At 39.7% G+C, this 27,951-nt stretch overlaps 1 protein-coding gene across 1 annotated transcript in view; it reads left to right on the forward strand.

Annotated features, from left to right (window-relative positions):
- HECTD2 (HECT domain E3 ubiquitin protein ligase 2) overlaps positions 1–27,951 on the forward strand; it is a 375,065-nt gene that overhangs the window by 116,789 nt on the left and 230,325 nt on the right. The window contains exon 3 of the mRNA XM_053692327.1: positions 7,428–7,566. Coding sequence (XP_053548302.1) covers positions 7,428–7,566 — 139 coding nt within the window. The remainder of the gene's footprint in view (positions 1–7,427; positions 7,567–27,951) is intronic.

Raw genomic sequence — 27,951 nt, forward strand, 5'->3', positions numbered from 1 at the left:
ACTTCTCAGTCTGCTTCTTCAAATAGCTTTCAGAAATAGACATAAGGGGATGTAATCTATTTATAATCTTGTTATCGAGTACTTTTTTCAGTTTGAGCTTGGCAGAACAGGGGCCCTTTTGGGCACTCCTGCGGGTTCGTCTGTTCTACTTAGGTGATAAACCTGCGGGTTGCCTTATCCTTTATTTTATTTGAATACCTCTCATATTTTATATTTCCTTCGGGAATTTTGTCTGGAATCAATACTCACAATGTTTGATCGCACTTTTACTTCTAAGGAAGTTTTTTTATGGACGTGTTTAGTCCTATGTGTGCCTGCTGTTTTTTTCCTCTCTTGGGGGGATTCTATACGGCCTTGACAGGAATAGCCCTTCGTTTCAAGCTGGTCCTGATTGGGTTCAGCCTTCTGTCCTGAGGCCTAATTCAGACATGTTGCGCCTGTTCTGCCTGGCTGGTCCTGTTGGAGTGCCTCACATATTATAGTGTTATTCTTGTTCTCTTTTACAAGTTTCAGTTCATTCTGAGTGGATCTGAGGGTTCGTGAGGCATGGGGGATTGGTTCAGTCCTCATTGACCTCTCCAGCTGGTCAATGCCGACGAGGTAACTCAGTTGGTAAAATGCCCTGACTACTAGGCCTTTTCAAAGATCCTAGGGTCATAGGTTCTGTCCCGGCAGGGCCGACTCAGCCCTTCATCCTTCTGACGATACATTGAGTACCATTCAGATTGGGTAATAATCACAACTATTACAATTCAGCTGCCACTTTGGTTAATCTGAGAGTGGGCGCTGGAAAAGCGATTTGTGTCCCACTGGGAGAAGGGCGCTATATAAATACTAGTTTGACTCTCTCCTGATTCCATCTTTATGTCGGGATGCGGAGTGTTCCTCCCCGCGTGGGTTGGAGATTGGGAGGATTTTAGACCTACTTACCGCCGGTTCTGGCGGTCTTACCCTTGTGGCTCTTGGATTTGTCCTTTGTTTGAATTTTTTCTTTTGAGGTTCTCCTCTTCGGATGAGACTTCGGGACTTGTATGTTGCCCCTTAGCGGTCTTGGCCGCCTTATGGGAGGTCCTTGTGGCTTTTTCCTACTTCGGGAATTAAGTTGTTCCCTATCAGTGGATGGTAGGCTGTAATGTCTCCTTCTTCAAGCTTCGCTTAGAGGTTTTTATACCGGGGTTTAGGATGCTCTGCATTCTTTTTCCTTGGGTATGGTCCTCTGATACTCTGTAGGGGATTATAGAGACTAGCCTTTGTTTTGCTCACTCTTTGGGTGACCTTGTCTTAAATGTTTTTCTGGGCGTTTTATTGCCTTGGTTGGCTCTAGGCCACTCGTGCAACTCTGTTGTACTTCAGTTCCCTTTGGAGTGTCATCTTCCCTTTTGGTGTGACTTGTTCCCGTTTTCCAGGTTGGTCCAGTTATGTTCCTTGGGAGGTTCCCTGGAACGATCTGGGACTCAGGCCTATAGTTTTTACTCATTCCTATAGTTTTTTGTTGTGGGTCTGCCAGATGTCCCGAAGACTTACGATTCTGTGGCTGGTTTGGTGCGATCCTCTTTTTCCAGGGAACACAGGCTATGACCTTCAGTCTAGAAGGCTTGGCTAGGATCTCTGTGCCCTTTGTCTGAGGTGTGCTCTACTCCCTTTTTGGGGAGTTCCTCGATGTTCATCTATGACGTCTAATTGATTTCATTTGGAATTGTTTCCTCAGCCTATGGCTTCATGTCTTATGAGCTTGTGCGCTGTTCCTTCCGTACACTCCCCTTCGGGGGGGTCGTTTGTCCTCCTTATGGGGGTGGGGTTTCCTCTCTCTGGAGGTTAGTTGTCCTGTCCTGTGTGCAAGTTTTTGGAACAGGAGTTTTTTATCCTCTAGAGGAGAGCCTCCATTCTCTGGGGTTCTGTTTCCTCTGGGGTGATGATGTCTTCATGTTCGAGACTGTCATGGAGTGTTGTGCTGGGGCTTCTAAGGCTCTATTGCATTTTCTCTGTTCCTCTCCTATGGATTCCCTTGGACTTCCTATTGTTTGAGTTCTTGGGTTGGCACCTGAGTTCCGTTGGGTGGCTGAGTCCATCTTTTTCCGTCCTCTTTTTGGGGACTGGTGTTTGGGGTTTTTTCTGCTCCCCTGTCCTTCAGACCTGACAGCCAGCTGTAGAGGCCTGTGGGTTACTTTGCTGCATAGCAAGCGGAAGGTTGCAGTTTGAAATCAGTCGCAACCATTTGCACTTTATTGGTGTGTTGGCAGATTTTTACCATGACTCTATGTTCGCCTTTGGGCCCTTGTGGTACGGTGAGCCTTTTTGAGGTTTCTGTGCTTCTCCATGTTCAGGATATGGAGTAGGGCTGGTGGATTTTTGTTTACTCCTGAGCTGGGTCCACTGCTTAGTGGATGTTCTGCAGTCTGTGGTACGGTTTGTGACCTATCCTCTGCTGCTCTAACTTGCCTGCAAGTAGTTTACTACTGATGTCATCCTGGTATGACTGTAGTGTCTGGTGTTGACCCAGGGGCTTGCCTTCTGGGTTTGCTGCACGTACATCGGTTTATGAAGACTTCAATATTTTGAGTTCCTCTTCAGTCTTCTTTTAGGGTGCGGTTGCACTATCTTGAGGAGAAGTTCTTCTCTGTGTCGGATTCCTGGTTTTAACCTTGTGGTTTCTGTACATCTGGGGTCTGGGCATTGCCTCCCCTTGATCTCGCATCTTGCTTCGGTCTCTGTGAGTTTGGCTTTGTTCCTGGTGTTTTCCTTTTTGGAAATTGTTATACCCTTTTTTGGGTTTTTGGGGAATCCTTGCCTGTTCCCCAATCTCTTTTCCTTTTTGGGAGTTTATGTTTGTTGATCCCCTTCTCTGGTATGGGGTGTGTTGTTGAGGACCGCTTTCTGAGCCACGGTGTCTCCTCGAGGCGTGCTGGCTCAGTTGTGTTCTTTCTGTGGTCTCTAGCAAGGCTTGTGGACTATCTGCGGGTCAGTGTCCTTGGGGCCTTTTTTCTCTTCCAAATTTTCTCGGCTTCGGACGAAGCAGGTTTTTTGTTGGGTAAGGGTTTTTCAGGCCTGGTGCCCTCAGAATGGCAACAAAAAGGGGGTTTGGTTAAGCACACCAAAAACATTTTATATATTAGCACACATATTGTGGGAGTGCTGCCAAAGTAACCAAAATAATTACAAAACAACAAGTATTGGCGCACATCCAAACACTTAAGTCCACATATTTATAACAAACCCCCTTTTTGTTGTATTTCTTAAATAGGAAGCTGACCAAATCCCTTTGGTTAAAGCACACCACCCTGCCCAGGTGTGTTCCAGACAATGTGATTGTGGTATATATATAAAGCTAGGGAGTTTCATTCTGTGCAGTCATGATTTGAGGCATAGTACTGCAGTGTTGGAATTCTGTATTTGAATATTAGAATCGAATGATTCAGCCCAGCTAAGCTAAACTGATTAGTGTTAGGACCAGTCTATTTTGGGACACCTTGTAAGTGGTGACTGGCTTAGCAGAATATGGCCATATTGCGTGACTAAGATCCCAACTATATTTAAAAATTTAATTGCATACAGGCAAAAATTTTTGCAGCATAAATATATGTTAATAATATTGCGTGATAATGATCCCAATTTTATTTTAACAATTTTAAGAATATTTAGCAAGCAAAAATATTTTTTTGCAGCATATATAAATATGTTATAAATATGTGGACTTAAGTGTTTGGATGTGCGCCAATACTTGTTGTTTTGCCCTCAGAATAGGCTGCCTTTTGTACCCTCTTGTTTGCGCATTCAGTGTCCTCTATAGCTTGGGTATTGTTTTCCCAAAAGTAATGAATGCAGCTGTGGACTCTTTCCATTTATGAAGAAAAACATAAATTATGCTTACCTGATAATTTTCTTTTCTTCAGATGGAAAGAGTCCACAGCTCCCTGCCCGTTTTTTTCTGGGGGCGTCTGTTATTTTCTTCTGGCACCTGTTCACCCTAGTATTTCTTCTACTGTTCCTTGTTCCTCGGCAGAATTACTGGGGGATGAGGGAAGTGGGAGGAGTATTTAAGCCTTTGGCTGGGGTGTCTTTGCCTCCTCCTGGTGGCCAGGTTCTTATGTCCCAAAAGTAATGAATGCAGCTGTGGACTCTTTCCATCCGAAAAAAAGAAAATGATCAGGTAAGCATAATTTATGTTTTTACCTCGCACATCAGGGTATTACATAAACCCCGCCAGCAGTTCATAAAGTGCCGTAATTCGGATAAACTAGCGATGTCCAGAAATGAGCGTAAATACAAATTTCTGGAGTCGCTAGTGACTTATGGCACTTTAGAAACTGCCGGCGCCTACATTTAAAAAAAAAAAAAAAACTCAAATCTGAAGTAAAAGTCTTACTCGCCTCCCAAAAATAAACCCGATGCGTAAAACCTCTATATCCGCCATCAAACCCACATTGGAACTAATAATAAAGGTATAAACCCCTAAACTGACAACCCCCCACAACGCAATATGCCTCATTAAACTATTAACCCCCAATCCGCCATTCACACACATTGCGATCTACCTAATAAAACTATTAACCCACATTGAAATAAACCTAATAAAGTATATTAACCCCTAATCCACCATTAACCCACATCGCAGTAAACCTAATAAAGTATAGGGGGCTTAGTAATTTAATTAGTTATTTGCGTTGTGGGGGTTTGGTGGATTGGGGGTTAATAGATTTATTAGGATTATTGCATTGTGTGGGTTTGGCGGATTAGGGGTTAATAGTTTTATTAGGTTTGTTGCGATGTGGGTTAATGGCGAATTAGGGGTTCATATACTTTATTAGGTTTATTGTGATGTGGGTTAATGGCGGATTAGGGGTTAATATACTTTATTAGTTATTGCAGTGGGGGATTGCGGTTGACAGGTAGATAGATATTGCGCATGCGTTAGGTGTTAGTGAATATTTTCAGGCAGTTACGGGAGTTACGGTGCTCACATACTCAGCGCAAGGCTTGCTGCACCTGCCTATGTGTGATGAGGTGAAAATGGAGTAAAATGTCTCCATTTTCGCTGCGTAACTCCTTGCACTGAATATGTGATACCGATTTGCGACGCAGTTCTATGATAGCTTATGGAAGTAAAAATTGCGGCCGACGGGTGAAATATACGTGCCGCTTTTATATGCAGCGCTGTATATAATGATATGATATATGTAATCTTGCCCTACATGTTCTAATGATCCAGAGTTATTATTGAACTAGAATGGCCCTTTAATTGTACAAAACTTAAAATAAAAAGTCTAATGCAGGAATTAGCAAATAGTGTAAAAAATATATATAAAAATGACTGTATACAAAAATAGGTACCATATACAGGAATTGTAAAACTTCCGTAAAATCTCAAAAAGTCACAGAAGCCATGGTATTGTGAAATCGTCTGTTAAAAAAGCCCATAATACTAAAGATAAAAAAGTTTTATTATCTTTTTTTTATATTATTAATTTTCCAACCAAATGGAGCTAATAACAAACCAATATGAAAAAGCACAGTGATATAATATCCATGACAACGGGAGTGCTTCTCTGGCAAACTCCTCGAAAGGACTACTTGCCAAACGGGAAAGCTAGACACAAAAATCTAAGCTATACTGCTCTTGTGATCATCACAGTTCTTCTGCTCACAGCAGATTAGTGATTTAAAATCTATTTGTTACATTTACTCATAATTAAAGGGATATATATATATGTTACGGTAAAGTAAGATAACCGAATAATAGTAGGATTACCTGGGTAAAACGGACATTACCCAAGCGGCTGTGGGTAAAGCCAGATGTCCTGTAATTCCTCCATCTACACTATTTCTTTTGCCTCCACCTGGGGGGTTCAAGGAAGGCGCCCTGCTGATCCTCTGGCATCCACCCCAAGTGAAACTTGGGAAATGAGGTTTACAAGGGGGACTTTGCCCCCCCTTGAAACCCCCAGGTGGAGGCAAAAAAGATAGTGAAGATGGGGGAATTACAGTGCAACATATATACGTTTCATGCAGTGACTCTGCGCTCTGAGGGGATTTATGATCATCATGCATATGGCTTTGCCCACAGTTGCGTGGGTAATGTCCGTTTTACCTAGGATTGTCCTAGGATTACCCAGTATCTGACTTTACCCAAAACATATATATATATGTGGATCCAGGTGTGTTGCCGTAATTGGCCATTTGCACATGCTCAGTAGCGCTAATGGGATGCTGATGCGACACACCTGTGTTCACTCATTTGCAACTTTGTGGGGTATATAGGAGGGTAAGTTTGATGTGTGTTGTATATGTATATTTCTGTCTGAGGAAGGGGCTAAATACCCCAAAACGTCACAATAAAAAGAAAAAATTTAAAATCTAACCACTATTGCTTTACTGCTCCTGGTCCTACCTAGGTATGCTTTTTAACAAAGGATACCAAAAGAACAAAGCAATCTAGACTATAAAAGTAAATTGGAAAGTTCTTTAAAATTGCCTGCTCTATCTATATCATGAACATTTAATTTTGACTTTAATGTCCCTTTAAATTTCACAATACTTATGTATGCTGGAAACGATCCAGCCTCTGTGGAAGAGGCATCATTTTCCAAGGCATTTTACAGCAAAATAATTCAATATAAATAATGGCTCTATATTGTAATTTTCTTTATTTAATTAAATATTGTTGTGATTCATTATATTTTGGTTTAATGTCCCTTAAAGCCTGTAATGTTTGGAAAAAATAATTGTTTTGTGGCCTTCAATGTAAATTAAATACAGGTAGCCCTCAGTTTACACCGGGGTTAGGTTCCAGAAGGAATGGTTGTAAATCGAAACCATTGTAAATTGAAACCCAGTTTATAATGTAAGTCAATGGGAAGTGAGGGAGTTAGGTTCTAGGCCCCTCTCAAAATTGTCATAAGTAACACCTAATACATTATTTTTAAAGCTTTGAAATGAAGACTTTAAATGCTAAACAGCATTATAAACCTAATACAATAATCACACAACACAGAATATATAATTAAACTAAGCTAAATGAACAAAAATATTTGCTAAACAGCATTATACGCCTAATAAAATAATCACACAACACAGACTTCACTTGCATTTTTCTGCAAACAGTTCTTTCTATGCATTCCAATCTGGACTGATTTATAGACAGGAAGATCTTGTTCTCTTGAAATCTGCTCGATAGCTCAGGTCTGGTTAAACTGATTAATTTCAGCTTGCTTGGCTTTGCTGCAACACAAGCGGACAGCTCCACCTACTGGCTATTTTAATAAATGCACTGCTTCTCAATGCTTTTCAATAGCAGTCACATGACTTGAAAAAAAGGTTGTTATTCTGAAACGGTGTAAATTGAATCGTTGTAAAACGAGGGCCACCTGTATATATCTTCTTTATGCTATGGTATGTAACATAAAACATAATTCATCTTCTTTGTTGAACAGTAAGAGACCTACCGCCAATTTGCCTTGATGTCCGACAAAAGCAGCGCATCTCTATTGATACGTTACCTCCCGAGTTGAAAGCTCCAATCCTTCCAGAGCCACCAATCCCAATACGCAGTCGAGCTTTGAAGGATTTTCAGTGAGTTCCACTTTTTGTTTTTATTAAATCTTTGATCTAGTTTATTTGTTTATTCTTTAACAAATAACATATTAATTGCAGGTTGTTTTATAAATAATTGGTTGATTGAGTGCATGCTTACATCCTTATATTATACCCTTATTGGTGTAAAAGAGGTTTACCAATGATTGAGATGTATGTGCACTTCTACTTCAGTATTCTTGTTTAAAAGCCTGCAGACCTCTGGGGCTAGATTAGATATGTGGTGTATTTTTCAGCGCAACTGTTGAAACCCACTTCGCCCCTAAGTTCACCTCACACAGTGGGTGAATCACATAACACATGCTGCCATATAATAAACTGTCGTGAGTCGGGAAAACTGTTGAGGTTCAGAAATGTGCGCAACTACGCATTTCTGGCATCACCAGTAACATACGCCAGTATATCATATTGCACGCATAACTAAAAATAAAAAAAAGGTTGAATTCACACATAAAAATCTAAACCGGACAAAAAAAATGTAATCGACACGTCAAAATGCGATTCAAAACCCCTAAACCGTCATCTACCCATATCGCAAATACTAAATAAACATATTAACTCCTAAACTGCCACCCCCCCACATTGCAATCACTAATAAAATTTATTAACCCCTTAACCACCACCCCTACAATGCAAACTATTATATAAGCCTATTAACCCCTAAACCGCCACCCCCCACAATAAAAACTACCTAATTAACATATTAACCCCTATTCCGCCAACCACCCACAACGCAAAGTATTAAACTAATAACTAAGCCCCCTAACCTAACACCCCCTAACTTAACCCCAATTAAAATACACTTAAATAAAATTAAAAATATACTAACTACATTAAAAATAAAAAAAATTACTAAAAATAAAAAACCTTATTTACATAAAACTATAACATTACATAAAAAAATACAAAACCTTCCCTTACAAAAAAAACAACAACTAACATTACAGGAAATAACAAACAAAACTATACAAAATAAAAAAGTTATTCCTATCCTAAAACCCACGTTTAAAACCCCCCAAAAAACCCTAATCTAAAAATAAACTACCAATAGCGCTTAAAAAGGCATTTTGTAGGGTATTGCCCTAAAGTTAACAGCTCTTTTGCCAAAAAAATAAACACATTACCCCCTAACATTTACAACCCCCACTCCCCCAAAATAAAAAACCTAACTAAAAAAAAAAACTTATCTACCCATTGCCCCGAAAAGGGCATTGCCCTTAAAATGGCATTCAGCTCTATTTCAGCCTATTAAAAATAAAAAAGCCCTAATCTAAAAAAAAAAGTCAGCATGATGGGATCACCCCCGACATGGGGCCAGGTTGTGTGTGTGGGGGGGGCAGACTTTCTCTGTTTCAGAGGGAATGGTCTCAGTTCGTCCAGGACCCTTGGGAGCTGGACATTGTTTGCCAGGGTTACAGAATAAGTTTTGGTCCCGTCCCCTAAGGGACCGCTTCTTGCTGTCAAGGGTATCAAGAAACCCAGGACAAAAAGCAGCACTACTGTGTGGACAGCCTCATTGCCATGGAAGTGGTGGTTCCAGTACCCTCATCAGAGAGAGGACAGGGATTTTACTCAAATCACTTTGTGGTTCCCAAGAAATAGGGCACATTCTGCCATATATTGGACCTGAAGGGGCTCAACAGGTTCATAAGAGTTCCCACCACCAAGATGGAAATGAGAAGATCCATCTTTCCCCTTGTTCAGGAGGGTCAGTTCATGTCCACAATAGACTTAAGGGACGTGTACCTTCACATTCTGATACACAGAGATCACTACCATTTTCTACAGTTCGCCTTCCTAAACAAGCACTACCCGTTTGTTGCACTTCCATTCGGATTGGCTACAGCACAACGAGTGTTCACCAAATTGCTGGGAGCTCTGCTGGCCGCAGTTCATCTGCAGGGGCTAACAGTAGCTCGTTACTTGGATGACATTCTGGTTCAGGCTCCATCCTTTCCAATGGCTTAGGACCACACACAGAGGTTGCTGTTATGTCTTTATGTCCATGGTTGGAAGTCAATCTGGAAAAGAGCTCCCTTGTCCCTGCTAAGCGGGTAAACTTTCTGTGAACGATCATAGACTCTGTCAGTATGCACATTTACCTCACAAATCAGTGAAGAGAGAAGCTTCAGAGGGTGTGTCACCTGCTTCAGTCTAATGCTCATTTGTAGCACAATGCTTGGAAGTGGTAAGTCTCATAGTTGCGGCATCAGAGGCTATACTGTTTGCTTGCTTTCATTTGAGATCATTCAGATCTGCCGCAAATTATCTGTCTGGCCGTCCAGACGAGAGGGAGTCTTACCTGTTAGCAATCCCCCACCCCAGTTCTCCTAGGGACTATTTTCCGTCTTCCTTTCTGGGTAATAATCACCACAAATGTGAGTCTGTCAGGCTGGGGTGTGGTTCTCTGAGAGACCACGGAACCTGGTGTCAGGAGGAAGTGTCTCTCCCGATCAATATTCTCAAATTTAGAGCCATACAATGCGCTTCTAGCATGGCCTCAACTGGGTTCCGCTCGGTATATCCAATTCCAATTGGACAACATCATGACAGTGGCCTACATCAACTATCAGGGAGGCACTCGGAGCTCTCTGGTGATGCAGGATGTGTCTGAAATCCTGCTGTCGGAGGAGAGACATCAATGTCAGATTACAGCTATCCACATTCCAGTTGTGGAGAATTGGGAAGCGGACTTCCTGAGCAGGCAGACTCTCCACTCAGGGGAGTGGTCCCTGAATCAGGATTTTTTTCTGGAAATAACTTGCAAATGTTCCCAATATAGATCTGACGGCTCCCCGATTCAATGCCAAGCTCCCGAAGTTCGAATTGAGATCCAGGGATCCTCAGGCAGAGCTAGTGGAGTCTCTAGCTGGCCCGTGGAACTTCAACCAAATTTATCTGTTTCCCCGAGTGGTATCTCAGATCAAGCACAAGGGAATACCAACTATTCTGATAGCCCCTGTGTGGCCATGCAGGATTAGGGATGCAGACCTAGTAAACATGTTGTCTGCTCTTCCTTGGCGGTTGCCTCTTCATCAGGACCTGTTGACACAAGGCCAGTTCTTTTATTAAAACCTACATATTCTAAGGCTGACACCTGGAGATTGAAAGGTTGATTTAGCTTAGAAAGGCTTCTCTGGCAGTGTGGTTAATACTCTTATCCAGGCTTGCAAGCCTGTAGCCCGGCACATCTACTACCAGGCACCTTACTGGCACCTCACTGACGAGGCCCACACTAGGCTGAAACGTAAGTCTGCGGTTTTGCAATTTCATTCAGAGGGATTGCCTGGTATTTCAGGCCTGGACTGTACTGTTAAATCGGGATCAGACTGATATGCTACAGGAAAGTTTTTCTCTGTGAAAGGCACATGTTGAGCAAAAAGAGGCTGCTTCTTGGGTGGTAAATAGCTATAGAACAAGCTATTATGCTATTGTTCGTTCCCAGGTTGAGCACTTCTTTCTTTTTATTTATGTACATCTACTACAAAATCTGGAGAACTTATCTTCACTGGTGTGACCACCAAGGTTTCTCTTTGCCTAGAGTGAAGACTATGCATAATCCTTCAGTTTCTCGAGGAGGGTCTGGAGAAAGGCCTGTCAGCCAGTTCTATCAGGGATCAGATGTCTGCCCTTTCTGTTCTGTTTCACAAGAAGTTGGCTAGTTTGAAAGATGTTAAAGAGTTTGTTCAGGCTCTGTTAAGAATTAGACCTGTTTTCAAACCTGTTGCTCCTCCATGGAGCCTAAATTTTGTTCTTAAGGTTCTTCAGAGGGCTCCGTTTGAGCCTCTGCATGGTGTGTATAATAAATTACTCACTTGGAAAGTGGTTTTCTTATTGGCTATTTCCTCTGCTCGCAGAGTGTCAGAGCTTTCTGTATCTGGTGATACATCAGGATAAGGCTGTGTTGAGGACTCAACTATGCTTTCTACCTAAGGTAGTAAATACTCGCAACATCAACCAGGAGATTGTGGTTTCTTCACTTTGTCCCAATCCGTCATCCTCCAAGGAGAGATTGTTACATAATTTGTATGTGGTCAGAGCGCTGAAGTTTTACCTTCATGCTACTAAGGAGTTTCGTCAATCTTCTTCCTTATTTATCCTGTATACTGGTAAGCACAAAGGGAGGAAGACCTCAGCTGTCGCTATTTTGTTTTGGTTGAAAAGTCTGATTCGCATGGCATACAGTGAAGTGGGTCAGGACCTGCCTTCACAATCACAGCACATTCTACTTGTGTGGTTTCTACTACTTGGGCCTTCAGCAATGAGGCCTCAGTTGAAAATATTTGCAAGGCTGCAACTTGTTCTTCATTACACACACACTCACACACAAAGTTCTATAAATTTGATGTTTTTGCCTCAGCAGAGGCTTCCTTTGGGAGAAGGGTTATACAAGCGGTGGTGCCTAGTACTTAGGACTGCCTTCCCTATTTTTTCCCTACCGAACATTTGTGAGCTTGGGTATTGGTTTCCCATAGGTTTAGAATGTTCTTGTGGACTCTCACTGCCAATAGAAGGAAAATAAAATGTATGCTTACCTGATAAATTAATTTCCTTCTTGGAAATGAGTCCACAACCCCACCTGAATGCTAAATGTGTAGTGGTGGCATTGGGTTTTTTGCACCTCTGTACCCCTTGTATCTCTCTTCACTTTTTTCTTATCCTCGGCTGAACTTCTGAGAGGGTAGGGGAAGTGGGAGGAATATTTGTAGTCTTGTATGTTGTGTCTTTGCCTCCACCTGGTGGCCAGGTTGAGTAATTCTAATAGGTTAAGAATGTTCTCATGGACTATCACTGCCAAGAAGTGAATTCTTTTATCAGGTAAGCAACAATTCTATTTTTTAACATTGCTTGTAACAGCTCACAGGTTGTGGCTCTAATAATGTTTACATACTAATTACTATAAAGGAAGGAGAAGGCGCCACATAGAGTAATTCAGCATATATATAACTTAGAACAGATAGTGAATAGTATTTACTCACATGTGGGTGAGCACTATAACGTACAGACTGGACAGACCGTATCCTCAGAGTTGTCCGGTATAATTCTCCTCTTGTGTATGCAACAAAGGACTTCCAGGTGTCTCTTCACTCAAACATAAGCTCTATGAGAGATAAAACAACCGCCACATAGCATAATACTGCAAGGAGTAGAGGGTGACAAATGGTGGATAATATACACTCACTTGTGGTAAAGCACTGTTATGTAGTGCAGACTGAGCAAGCCGGAACCTCCGAGTTGTCCAGTAAACTCTTCTCAGACTACTGAATGCACAAGCCTATAGAATATCTCTAGGCTCACTCACAGAAGTTGAGTGAAAAGGCAATATTCGTGAGAAAATATAAGTTGGTGAATAAAAAAGGGTAGCAAGTAACTTAAAAACAAGTGTTTAATAAACACATATAAAGTACAGTGACGCGTTTCTCAGTATTGCTACTGTTTCTTCAGGCTGATACAAACAATGATTACTTGCTACATTAAATACAAGTGGCCAACCAATAAGCTGGCAACTAGCATCACACACCCTTCCCGGCCACATGACCTCACAGGAGTGGTGTGTTTACAAACATATACACAAAATATAAATTAAAAACATGATAAATTTATTATAAAACTCATTAATAAATAGTCATAATGGTTAATAAAAAATGATAAAATACCTTTATTTTAGATGGCTACTGAAATTAAATCTATTGTTGCAAATGAGGATCGTATAATTGATCTAAGAGCAAGGTACGTGTATGTCATATAGTAGTGGCTATCTAATGGTCGTATTTGCCATAGGCGCTATTTATTTCTATAAACATCCTATGTATATCGCAATCGAAGGCAAAGGCATACAATTATAAAACCATGTCTGTTCCTCGCTTGTGGGCGTGTCAAAAAGTCAAGGTAGATGTCGTCCAAATGGCCAGGTCAAAATTCGTCATTTAAGCCTATTTCCTTTGGACGCACATTCTTGTATCAGAAATGTGATGTGATTTTTGGTATTCAAGGGTCTAACATGATAATGCAGGTTGTTGATCTGTTAGTGTACATGTAAGGCGTAATTGCGAGCATGTGTCTGTGTTTACATCCAGGTGGAAGTAACCAATAGACAGTTGAAAGGTGTCATTGGAGTGAAGCAGCTGGTGTTGTGCACAGACCAACTAATTGCAAACCAACTAATCGATTAATCGATTATGAGATTCGTTGACAACTATTTTCATAATCGATTATTATCGATTATGACGATTAGTTGTTGCAGCTCTATATCACGGTTAGCCAGCATCAATTAACTATATACACTTATTAATTCTCTTTATTGATAGATATTTAATCACTCTAGAGTCACCATATGTATATAAATATATACGCATCAATGTGTCATATCACCTATATTCATGATTTTATTATATTCCACAATTGTATTATGTATATTATGAGTTTTTGTATTTGACATATATGTATTATATTTTGGTATGTTGGTCTTAAAACCGGTCTTTGATGTTAAAAACTAATCTGTATGTCCGCCAATTAAGATGTATATATCTATCTAAGCATTTTATATGTTTTTATTAATATGCATTTCTGATATATTTTATCAGTAGCTCACCTCCCACTGACCGACATTTTACCCTGACAATACACCTGGCAGTAGGCTATCTGATACTTTGGAGGGTGTGGTGATTTGCAAGTCTGTGATTGGTTAGCTAAGGCTTTATATGTCGAGCAAGCTGTAGTGTAATTATACAGCCTTATGAAACAGCATGTTTTAAACCTGCTTGCTCGCTCATTTTGTCCACAAAGTTGTTTTTTAATAACCAGGCTATTCCATGCCCTTAGTGCATTAGCTGTACCTCTATCACTGGACACTTACAGACCTTTCTACGAACCTCCAAGCCTGGTGACGTCTGCTGTCAGCAGGCATTCCTCAATTGGACATTGCCAGTCACCTGACCTTACCTGACGTCGGACGCTCCAGTCGAGGTTGTGAGTCAAAAGGGCTCTGTGAGTCTCCACTGCTAGGGGCTCAGGGTTACGGTCTTGTGCTGATTGAATCTTGTTCGTACTACACCATGTCTTCTCTCCTTCTAGGTTGATATCGTTGGATTTTCTCCTCCGTTGTAAGAGTGCACCTCCCAGGGACTTTGGCGTCCTTATTTTTTGCATAATTAGTTGGCTGCATTAAATACAAGATTTTATCCTGGACTTGGTGCAAGTTCCATTAGTTTTGTGAATGGGGGAAAGAGGTGTCTTATGTTTATACAAATCAGGCTTATAATGCTGAATGGTTGTGAATATTAAAACTATGTGATGAACATGTTGTTTTATTTATAGAGGATATTGTGTGGTGCTCATTAAAATATTCGCTTAGCTAGAAATACCAAGCTAGTAGTGCATGTGTAATGCCCATAACAAATTGAGCATCATATTCATAATGACGTGCAGAAATCTGATGGACATCAATGTGTCACATATAAGTATTGGGTGGTGGTCTCATGTGTGAGATACATATAAGATAAGAGAAGTTAATCTAACTAAATTCAGTGATTAGTAGAGCACAGCTAAATCCATATTCATGTTAAGACCGTTTGGATTTAAAGTGCCCAATTGTTCATCACGTAGTTTTAACATTCACAACTATTCACCATTATAAGCCTGATTTGTGGTGGGGCACGACCTGAAATACCCCCACTGCAAGCTGTGACAGGCCTGTTTGTTGCTGGATTTACTGGCTGTGGCCTTGCCTATGTCTGGACTTGATACTTGCTGCCTGCATTTGAATATTGGACTGAGCTTACTTTTTGGCCCAGTTAGTACTTTTGTTCGGATTTCCTTTGTTACAATTACTGAGCTCCAGTACCTTATTGCCTGCTGTACTTATTTGTTGTCCTGTAGCCAGATCTGGCCCTGTCTGCTGCTGCTTGCAGCCTGTATTCAGCACCCTGGTACCCCTTGCTTGGCCCAGAAGCGGGCATTCCTTTGCTTGGCCCAGAAGCGGGCATTCCTTTGCTTGGCCCAGAATCTGGCATTCCTTTGCTTGGTCCAGAAGCGGGCATTCCTTTGCTTGGCGCAGAAGCGGGCATTCCTTTGCTTGGCCCAGAATCTGGCATTCCTTTGCTTGGCCCAGAAGCGGGCATTCCTTTGCTTGGCCCAGAAGCGGGCATTCCTTTGCTTGGCCCAGAAGCGGGCATTCCTTTGCTTGGCGCAGAAGCGGGCATTCCTTTGCTTGGCGCAGAAGCGGGCATTCCTTTGCTTGGCCCAGAAGCGGGCATTCCTTTGCTAGTATATATTTGAGATTCCGATCTATTGCTATGTAATATGCCCATCTTCCCACTACCCCTGCCATTGGGCTCCATCCTGTTAGAGAGGCCATAACCCTTACATCCAGCACCACCCACAGAACACTGGCTGTTGAGAAATCGGGGACTAGATCATTTCAGTTTTGTATATGCAGGAGTATACACTTTTGTCCCATTAATTTTCAAAACGTGTTCACTACCCTTAGAATGTAAATACTTTCAGTATAACTTGTAGATAGAAATGATTATACACCCCTACTTTAAAGTATAATATTAAAGCATTCTGTGTTTCTGTGTAGATATAAGTACTGACACAGCCTTACTGGAAGTAATTGCAGAAGATTTGTGGGGGGGGGGGGGAGAAACTGTTAACATTTTTTTAGATTCAGTTTAATAGGGCTGCTCATAAGTGTAAATACTTTCAATTCCTTAGGAGTTTTAGTATCCAATGGAGTTTTAAAAGCCATGATTAAGTATCATTAGGCACCAGACTAAAGTGGCCAGTCACCAAAAAAAGGCATTTTTCTGCACTTAAAAATCATGATGTAAAAAGCCGGGAAATTATAGAAAGTTAATGTCAGAGTGCAAATAAGTTAATAAAAAAACCTGCAATCCTATTTGAGAATCAACTATTCGTATTTATCATTTTATTTTTCAAAAATCCTAGTTACAATTTTAAAAGTCATTCCAATGCAAAGTATTCTGTGGCTTTATAACCTCAGAAAAGTTTGCCATGCATAATTGCCAGCATACAATGTTTAAAGGGACATTAAACACTTTGAGATGGTAAATATAAAATGATAAATTGTATATATAAAAACAACTCTACAATATACTTTATTTATTTTGTCCCCTTCTCCTGTAATTCCATTCTGAAATTGTGAGCTTTTCAATTCCTGTTAGAAATGGAAGTGCAGAACACTTATATTCCACACAGCCATTGGCTGCACACTAGTGAATTATTTATAACTGTCTCTAATTGGCCACAGCAGAGAAAGTTACAACATGACAGACCCCATTGTTTTATAGACATATAGGGGTCTATTTATGATAGTGCGGACGGACATGATACGATATAGCGTATCATGTCCGCCGCACATCGATAAATACAGACAGCATACACTGTCTGCATTTATCATTGCACTTTCAGTTCTTGTAAACTGCTGGTGCAATGCCGCCCCCTTTAGATTTGTGCCCAATCGGCTGCTAGCAGGGGGTGTCAGTCAACACCCCCTGTTGATTTCTGTCTACCACCTCAGAGCAGGCAGACAGGTTATGAAGCAGCGGTCTTTAGACCGCTGCTTCATAACTTCTGTTTCCGGCGAGCCTTCAGCCTTCGCCGGCAACACAGGACATCAAGCTCCATACTGAGCATGATAAATTGACCCCTAAAACTTTACACATATTTTGTCACTTTTTAAACAACTAATAAAACATTAAAAAATACATCTACAAGTTATTCACAGACTAATCTTTTCTTTGAATGCATCATTCTATCTAGCATTTATTTAGTATTTAATGTCCCTTTAACATGAAGGCCCCTATGGGGCCTATCTATCAAGCTCCGAATGGAGCTTGATGCCCCGTGTCAAACGAGGTGTGAAACATCAGTTATGAAGCAGCGGTCACAAAGATCGCTGCTCCATAACCTGTCCGCCTGCTCTGAGCAGGCGGACAGACATCGCCGGAAATCAATCGGGTTGATTGACACCCCCTGCTGGCCGCGAGTCTGCAGGGGGCGGCGTTGCACCAGCAGCTCTTGTGAGCTGCTGGTGCAATGCTGAATACGGCGAGCGTATTGCTCGCCGTATTCAGCGAGGTCTGGTGGACCTGATTCGCACTGTCGGATCAGGTCCGCCAGACCTTGATAAATAGGGGCCCATGTATCAAGCCGTCGACTTTCTTGCATTCGACAGCACCAATACGCTCGCCTAACATCGCCGCCGCGGACCTGTATACGTTCTCCAAAATTATCAAAAAAGCTGTCAAAAAGCCCCGCACCAAGTACGGGGCGATGAGCAGCAGACTGTTGGTAACTGTCATCGATCTCGCTGCTCTTCATCTTTCTTGCTACCCTGTCACTAAACACCCACACTATACTATACTGTTTTACCCCCTATACCGCCGCTCCTGGACCCCGCCGCAACTAAATAAAGTTATTAACCCCTAAACCGCCGCTCCCGGACCCCGCCGCCACTCTAATAAATGTATTAACCCCTAAACCGCCGCTCCCGGAGCCCACCGCCACCTATATTATACTTATTAACCCCTAATCTGCCACCCCCTATACCGCCGCCACCTACATAAAGTTATTAACCCCTATCCTGCCGCTCCCGGACCCCGCCGCAGCTAAATAATTTTTTTAACCCCTAAACCACCGCTCCCGGAGCACACCACCACCTACATTATATTTATTAACCCCTAATCTGCCCCCCTACACCGCTGCCACTATAATAAACATATTAACCCCTAAACCTAACACCCACTAACTTAAATATAATTTAAATAAATCTAAATAAATATTCCCATCATTAACTAAATTATTCCTATTTAAAAATAAATACTTACCTATAAAATAAACCCTAGGCTAGTTACAATATAACTAACATTGTAGGAAAAATCCTATTGGCTGATTGGATCAGCCAATAGGATTGAGCTTGCATTCTATTGGCTGTTCCAATCAGCCAATAGAATGCAAGCTCAATCCTATTGGCTGATTGGATCAGCTAATAGGATTGAACTTCAATCCTATTGGCTGATTGCATCAGCCAATAGGATTTTTCCTACCTTAATTCCGATTGGCTGATAGAATTCTATCAGCCAATAAGAATTCAAGAGACGCCATCTTGGATGACGTCATTTAAAGGAATATTCATTCGTCGGGTAGTCGTTGGCCTGGAAGGATGCTCCGCGTCGGATGTCTTGAAGATGGACCCACTCCGGATGGATGAATATAGAAGATGCCGTCTGAATGAAGACTTCTGCCCGTCTGGAGGACCACTTTGCCCGGCTTCGTGGAGGACTTCGGCCCGGTTGGGTGAAGACGTCTCAAGGTAGGGTGATCTTCAGGGGGTTAGTGTTAGGTTTTTTTAAGGGGGGATTGGGTGGGTTTTAGAGTAGGGTCGGGTGTGTGGGTGATGGGTTTTAATGTTGGGGGGGTATTGTATCTTTTTTTTACAGGTAAAAGAGCTGATTACTTTGGGGCAATTTCCCGCAAAAAGCCCTTTTAAGGGCTATTTGTAATTTAGTATAGGGTATGGATTTTTATTATTTTGGGGGGCTTTTTTATTTTATTAGGGGGATTAGATTAGGTGTAATTAGTTTAAAATTCTTGTAATTATTTTCTGTAATTTAGTGAGGGGGGGTTTTGTACTTTAGTTAATTTTATTTAATTGTAATTAATTGTAGTTAATTTAGTTAATTAATTTAATTATAGTGTAGTGTTGGGTGTAATTGTAACTTAGGTTATGTTTTATTTTACAGGTACATTTGTATTTATTTTAACTAGGTAGCTATTAAATAGTTAATAACTATTTAATAACTATTCTACCTAGTTAAAATAAATACAAATCCTACATAGTGTACTAGTTATATTGTAGCTATCTTGGGGTTTATTTTACAGGTGAGTATTTAGTTTTAAATAGGAATAATTTATTTAATGATAGGAATATTTATTTAGATTTATTTAAATTATATTTAAGTTAGTGGGTGTTAGGTTTAGGGTTAGACTTAGGTTTAGGGGTTAATATGTTTATTATAGTGCCGGTGGTGTAGGGGGGGCAGATAAGGGGTTAATAAATATAATATAGGTGGCGGCGGGGTCCGGGAGCGGCGGTTTAGGGGTTAAAAACTTTATTTAGTTGCAGCGGGGTCCAGGAGCGGCGGGATAGGGGTTAATAACTTTTATTTAGTTGCGGCGGTGTCAGGGGGGCAGATTAGGGGTTAATAAGTATAATGTAGGTGGCGGCGGTGTAGGGGGGGCTGATTAGAGGTGTTTAGACTCGGGGTCCAGGTTAGAAATCAAAGGGATATTGGGCAGCAGCGAACATAAGCTTTCGCTGCTTTCCGACTCCCATTGATTCCTATGGCATCCGCCGCCTCCAGGGCGGCGGATTGAAAACCAGGTACGCTGGGCTGGAATAGTGGCGAGCGTACCTGGTAGAAATTTGATAACTTCCAAAAGTAGTCAGATTGTGCCGAACTTGCGTTCAGAACATCTGTAGTGAAGTAAGCATCAATCTATGTCGGACTGAGTCTGGCGGATCGTATGTTACGTCACTAAATTCTACTTTTGCCGGTCTGTAGGGTTTGATATCTAAGGCGAATCAAGCTCGCCACAAATACGCTGCGGAATTCCAGCGTATTTGCGGTTGACAGCTTGATAAATAGAGGCCAGAGAATGGATTTTTATCAATGTAGGAAATGACAATTTTAATATTTCTCACGTTCATTCCATCATTATCACTTAAAAAAATATTAGTTGGCTTCTTAGAAAACTTTAATATTTAAGGTACATTAAACAGCTCTTGCCTTTGTATAAAAATGATGCTTTGTCGCAGTCTCCCTTTTAAATGAACTTGATACTAATATTTTTGTCTTTGTTGCATCTGTAATAAAATATGAGAGAAACAAAACGTAGGATTCCATGAACCCCTAGGAGATGCTGATACTCTTAACAAAATAATAATAATGCATAATTAACTTGGCCCTAGACAAGTAAATCCCATAAATGTCCACCAAATGTGCTGTAATAAACGCAAATCCAAAGATGGGTAAAACAATGTAGGATTTGTAAATTTTCAGATACATGTATGTAAGAGCGCTCAAAGGCTAAAGGTATAAACTAAGAAATAGTTCACATACATTAATAACATATGTGATACATATATAATTCAAATGCTAAGTATAATAGAAAAACACTAAAAGCAACCAAGTGTATATAAAAAGACAATTTATTTATAGTAAAATTCAAGATGCTAGAAATCGGACATCTCCGATATTGTTATATTTAAAACAAATAGCATAAAAGAAAAAAAAATATAAGGAATATTGCCACTACTTAAGTCTCAAAAAAGACACATGCTATCCACCGGCAGATGGAAAAATCGCCAACTACCATATGGCAACAGTGTCTCAAATACAATCGCAGGATTTTCACAGCAATGTATAGTGCGAGATCAGGATAGGTATCCTCGAACGTATACTTGCACAGTACCTGGCTTCCAGACTAGAAGTGAACGGGGATGATACAAACTTTTCACAGCCGCTCAGCCTCTGTGTTTCTTTTCCTCTGCCGTTTTGGTCACATGTGCGTATGACGTCACAGAACTCCAATCGTATTGGTAAACACTTGTTTCTTTGAAACAACGTTTCAATGTAACAAATTAGTCTTGGATTATCTTTTGCCCCTAGTACAAGGCTTAATAAATTTAATAGAGATATGCAACTGCACCTCACTGACGAGGCCCAAGAGAGGCCGAAACGTACGTCTGGGGTTTGTTGTTTATCTTGTTCAGAGAAGAATTGCCTGGTATTTCGGTGCTGGACTGTCATTGGGCAGGATCAGACTGATATGCTACAGGATATTTTTTCTCTGTGAAAAGGCATAGTGTGCAAAAAGAGACTGCACCCTGAGTGGCACTGGCCTTGTGGACAAGCACAGAAGTTTTTCTAGCTATTATTTTGTCTCAGTGAGTGCGTCTCTATTTTCTTGATTTTATGTAAATTACTCTTAGGTCTCCCTAAGAGTAAAAGGGGAAACCAGACGTTGGACTCCTTGCACACATGCCCTAGAGATATGCAACTGCACCTCACTGACGAGGCTCAAGAGAGGCCGAAACGTACGTCTGGGGTTTGTTGTTTGTCTTGTTCAGAGAAGAATTGCCTGGTATTTCGGTGCTGGACTGTCATTGGGCAGGATCAGACTGATATGCTACAGGATATTTTTTCTCTGTGAAAAGGCATAGTGTGCAAAAAGAGACTGCACCCTGAGTGGCACTGGCCTTGTGGACAAGCACAGAAGTTTTTCTAGCTATTGTTCTGTCTCAGTGAGTGCGTCTCTATTTTCTTGATTTTAATAAATTTAATACCCATATACATGTTAAAAAATTTGTTCGAACCCTTTACATTGAAATATTTTTTCATGAAAAACCCTCTGGAAAAATCTACTAACGGAACTATAAGTGTTTTACATGATAAATTCACTCATACTAAATCACAGAATAAGTCAACTTTTGATCCTACATTTGCTAAAGGCAGTAATCTTGAAACATTTGAGCTAATGGTATTGAAAGATTTGAGGAAAAGCCAACCATTAAAACATAATATACCAAATATGACTAAAAAGGATAGACTTGTACTAGAACAATTAAAAAAGAATAATGATGTGACTATAAAGCCGGCCGACAAGGGTGGTGGGATTGTCGTTATGGATATGGCTAATTATGAAAAAGAGTCTCTAAGACTATTAAGTGATAACAGGACCTATAAAAAATTAGATCTTAACCCAACTAACAAATTTGTAGCAAATCTTAACAAAATTATTGTAGAAGGTAAAAAGTTAGGAATCCTGAATGAAAAAGAGTCAGAATTTTTAAGCCCAAAATACCCAAAACTCCCTATCTTTTATTTTTTTGCCCAAGATTCATAAAGATATAAAGAACCCACCAGGAAGGCCAATTATTTCAGGCATAGGGGCACTCTCTTCAAATTTGTCATAATATGTTGATACTTTTCTTCAAAAATAGGTTACAAATTTGAACTCCTATTTAAGAGACTCTACCCAAGTGCTAAATTTTTTAGATACTATCAAATGGGAAGAGGGCTCTGAAATCAAACTTGAACAAACATTTTTTTACTTAAAAGTATTGCTTTTATACTTGAGAATAATTATTTTGTTTTTAACAATAAATTTTACCTGCAAATCGAAGGCACAGCTATGGACACGAGGTTTGCACCTAGCTATGCGAATCTCTTTATGGGGGATTGGGAAGAACATTTCTTCCAAAAGAATACCTATGGTGCAAACCTCGTGCTCTATAGAAGGTATATTGATGATATTTTAATCATATGGAGAGGCTCAGAAGTAGATCTCACTAATATGTTTGATTTAATGAACACTAATAATAAAGGACTTCATTTTACATACAATTATAGTCAAGAGTCAATAATTTTCTTGGATCTGGAAAATATGGTCTGTAATAATAATATAGAAACAAAAACTCATTTGAAAAAAGTTGATTCAAATAGTTATACATGCTGACAGTTGTTACTTCACACAATGAAAGAATAATATTCTAGTCGGACAAAGTCTGAGAATTAGAAAAAACTGTTCGAGGATGATAGACTTTGAAAACCAAATTGAAATATTAATTGATAAGTTTAAAGATAGAGGATATAAATAAGGAGGCTATCATTAAGGAAGCAGTAGATAGAGCAAAAGATACGGATAGAAAAATCCCTACTGTCATGCAAACAAAGAAAAAGTAGTGGGACTGTGGAGGATTTTATACAAGTCCCTTTTATTACTGAATTTTGTAATGATCATGGAATTATTAGAAATATTATTTAAAGGCATTGGCATATTTTAAAAGCAGACCCTATAATAGGAGATAAACTTTTACCAACACCAAAATTAATGTTTAGAAAGACAAAGAATCTGAGATCTATGTTAGCACCAAGCGAATTTAAAAATAAAGTAAAACAAGGGAAAGTTAATAAGGACCTATTTGGGAACAAAATCTCTGGATTTTAGACCATGTTATTCGTGCAAAGCTTGCCAACATAGTAGTAAAAAATGCACAGTAACTATACCCACTACAAGAGAAGAATTGGTAATTAAGGATCTAATTAGATGCTCCACTACTGCAGTCCTTTATATACTGCAATGTACGTGTAAATTAAGCTACTTTGGCGAGACAAAAAGAATGCTGAGAGACAAAATTAGGGAGCATATCTTATGCATTGAGAAGAATGTAGATGACACCCGACTCTATAAACATTTTAAAGAGGTTCATGGGGGTAGGACAAGCGACTTAAAATATTGGGGCATACAAAATGTTAAATTGAATTGGAGAGGAGGCAAAATAGATAAATATCTTCAATTAAAAGAAGCGAAGTACATTTATAAATGTAATACATTGTTCCCTGCAGGTCTGAACTCTGAGCTAGACATCTCCCCTTTCTATTAGATTAGCCGTATTATAAAAAAATATTAATATTTATAGTTCATTATCTTTATTAGATTTGATAAGATCTCTAAGAGGTATTGTAAATTTCTATATGTTATAAATTACATCTATGTGATATATGTATATTCTCTATGTCTAGTTTTTATATATATATATATGTAGTTAACACATATCTTTGAATAGCATTTTTTTGTAAAAATGACTTAGAGCAGTTCATTTTCTGTGGAAATTGCCAATACCACCTTTATAACATTGTGGACTATTGCCAAATACCACCTATAATTGTGATTAAAGGGACAGTCTACACCAGAATTGTTATTGTTTTAAAAGATAGATAATCCCTTGTTTACCCATTCCCTTGTTTTGCATAACCAACACAGTTATATTAATATATTTTTTACCTCTGTGATTATCTTGTATCTAAGCCTCTGCAGACTGCCCCTTTATTTGTTCTTTTGACAGACTTGCAGTTTAGCCAATCAGTGATGGCTCCCAGGTAACTTCACGTGCACGAGCACAGTGTTATCTATATGAAAAACATGAACTAACACCCTCTAGTGGTGAAACACCTGTTAAAATGCATTCTTAAGAGGCGGCCTTCAAGGTCTAAGAAATTAGCATATGAACCTCCTAAGTTAAGCTTTCAACTAAGAATATCAAGAGAACAAAGAAAAATTGGTGATAAAAGTAAATTGGAAAATTGTTTAAAATCACATGCCCTATCTGAATCATGAAAGTTTTTTTGGACTAGACTGTCCCTTTAAAGTCACAACCAATGAGAAATAATTGGAGTACATTTAAAGGGACACTGAACCCAAATTTTTTCTTTTGTGATTCAGATAGAGCATGCCATTTTAAGCAACTTTCTAATTTACTCCTATTATCAATTTTTCTTTATTCTCTTACTATCTTTATTTGAAAAAGAATGTATTTAATCTATTTTTGGTTCAGAACCATGGACAGCACTTGCTGATTGGTCGGTTAAATTAATCCACCAATCAGCATGAACAACCCAGGTTGTTCACCAAAAATGGGCCGCCATCTAAACTTACATTCTTGCTTTTCAAATAAACATACCAAGAGAATGAAGAAAATTTGATAATAGGAGTAAATTAGAAAGTTGCTTAAAATTGCATGCTCTATCTGAACCATGAAAGAAAAAAATTGGGTTCAGTGTCCCTTTAAGGAAGCACTGAACTGCAATCAAATCATCTTGAAAAAGCCCTCATGCAGGGAGAAATGAGTTGATGTTATGCAGTCAGTACAGATTTCAATTAATCTATAACCATCTGCTAAGTGTTCCCCTATATTTACAGAGGACTTAGCGGTATTCATCTTTCGTACATTTACTTAAAGACAAGCCTTGACAAATAGAAAGTTTGCACTGATAAGTGCCAAAAACAAAACAAAGACAAGACTTTAAAGTTTCATCTACAAGCCTTTGAGGATTCATCCTGCGTGCTAGATTGCACTTAAGAGTGGATGCTGTCTTTACCTCAACACTAGTGAAAGCGGATTAGCTGTAATTTCAAAGAAACAAGTGTTTACCAACATTGATTGGAGTTCTGTGACGTCATACGCACAAGTGATCAAAACGGCAGAGGAAAATAAACACGGAGGCTGAGCGGCTGTAAAAGTTTGTATCATCCCCGTTCACTTCTAGTCTGGAAGGCAGGTACTGTGCAAGTATACGTTCGAGGATACCTATCCTGATCTCGCACTATACATTGCTGTGAAAATCCTGCGGTTATATTTGAGACACATTTGAGACATTGTTGCCATATGGTAGTTGCCGTTTTTTCCATCTGCAGGTGGATAACGTGTCTTTTTTTAAACTTAAAAGGCCATTAAACCCCAAAAATTTCCTTCATGATTCAGATAGAGAATACAGTTTTAAGCAACATTCCAATTTACTGCTATTACCTAATTTGCTGCAATCTTTAGATATCCTTTGTTAAAGAAATATCAATGCACATTGGTGAGCCAATCGCATGAGATATCTATGTGCAGCCACCTATCAGAAGCTACTGAGCCTATCTAGATATGCTTTTCAGGAAAGAATATCAAGAGAATGAAGCAAATTAGATAATAGAAGTAAATTAGAAAGTTGTTTAAAATGGTATTCTCTATCTGGATCATGAAAGAAAAAATGTGGGTTTAATGTCCCTTTAAGTGGTAGCAATATTCCTTATATTTTTTTTTTCTTTTATGCTATTTGTTTTAAATATAACAATATTGGAGATGTCCGATTTCTAGCATCTTGAATTTTACTATAAATAAATTGTCTTTTAATATACACTTGGTGTATTTTAGTGTGTTTCTATTATACTTAGCATTTGAATTCTATATGTATCACATATGTTATTATTGTATGTGAACTGTTTCTTAGTTTATACCTTTAGCCTTTGAGCGCTCTTACATACATTTAGTTGTTTTGAATTTCTTTTATTCCTAAATTAACAGGGTTTTTTAGGATTTGTTAGGAGTTTGGTAGATATGCTCTGCACACACTCTCCTGTTATTTTTGTATACATTTTCAGATACCCAGACGACACACACCACAGCTGCTCCCCTTCAGAAATCTCAACCGGGTCTTGATATAAATCTGTCAATACCCAAAAACAGAAAGAGGGCACTTCATGTGCGTATCAGTTTATCAAAAATAGTAGTATAAACAGTAGATGCAGGGTACTCACACAGAGCTGCAGCATCCAAGTGTGCTGGTGGGGGCATTCTGGAGACTCACAGTGCTCCAGCTCACTGAACTCCGGATGCTGGTCTCACACAGCAAAATGGAAATCAATATATCATCAACGGAAGCATGAATCAGGCACTTACGCATAGGGTTTAATAAAAACAAGTTTAGTATAAAACCATCTGAAGTGCTCAATAATAAAAAAGGGGGGTTATAGAAGTTACATGTAATCACCCTATACTTGCAATGCGTTTCTCGGCTCTAGAGGTCGTGTCATTAGGCATCTGCCCAAAACACAAAAACTACCTGGAAACCTAATCCTGTTTGGAAAAAATCCAAGTAGCACAAGAAATCTTCTGCATGAAGGTGCAGCCCCTCTGCCAGACGTATCCCTGGTAGGGGCAGACTAAGCTGGTTCCAAGACGTCTGAAAACAGTCAGTTCAGGATTCCTGGGTCATAGAAATTGTGTCTCAGGGGTACAGAATAGTCTTCATATGCAGACCTCAAAAGGGAAGGTTTATTCTGTCTCACATTTCAAAAAGACCAGAAAACATTTGCACAAAACCTAGAGAACATGGGGGTGATTACTCCAGTTCCGTTAAAAGAACTAGAAAAGAAACTTTATTCAAACTTTTTCATTGTCCCCAAAAAAGGATGGCACGTTTTGACCAATATTGGATCTGAAGACATTAAACAAATTTCTGAAAGTACCATCCTTCATGATGGAGACCATCAGATCAATTCTACCCTTGGTACTTCAGGGGAAGTTCATGTTTACTATAGCTCTGAAGGATGCGTATCTTCAAATCCCAATTCATCCGGATCATCATCAGTATCTAAGGTTTGCGTTTCTGAACAATCATTACCAATTCATAGCTCTTCTCTTTGAGTTGGCTACTGTTCTCAGAATTTTTACAAAGGTTTTGGGAACTCTTCTTTTTGTAATTTGTCTCCAGGGAATAGCAGTACTTCCTTACCTGGACGATATATCTTGGTTCAGGCACCAAGAGAAGTTACTTTGGTTTCTTCACAAACATGGTTGGATAATCAACGTACCAAAGAGTTCACTCACACCTCAAACAAGGGTGTTTCTCTTGGGGGTGATTATAGACTATCACAATGAGAGTGTTCTTGAGAGACCAGTGCAAGCTGAAACTACAGTCAGCTTTCAGGGTCCTTCAGGGGACTCCTTTACCA

This window comes from Bombina bombina, chromosome 9, assembly GCF_027579735.1.
Source record: "Bombina bombina isolate aBomBom1 chromosome 9, aBomBom1.pri, whole genome shotgun sequence".
Taxonomy (NCBI): Eukaryota; Metazoa; Chordata; class Amphibia; order Anura; family Bombinatoridae; genus Bombina; species Bombina bombina.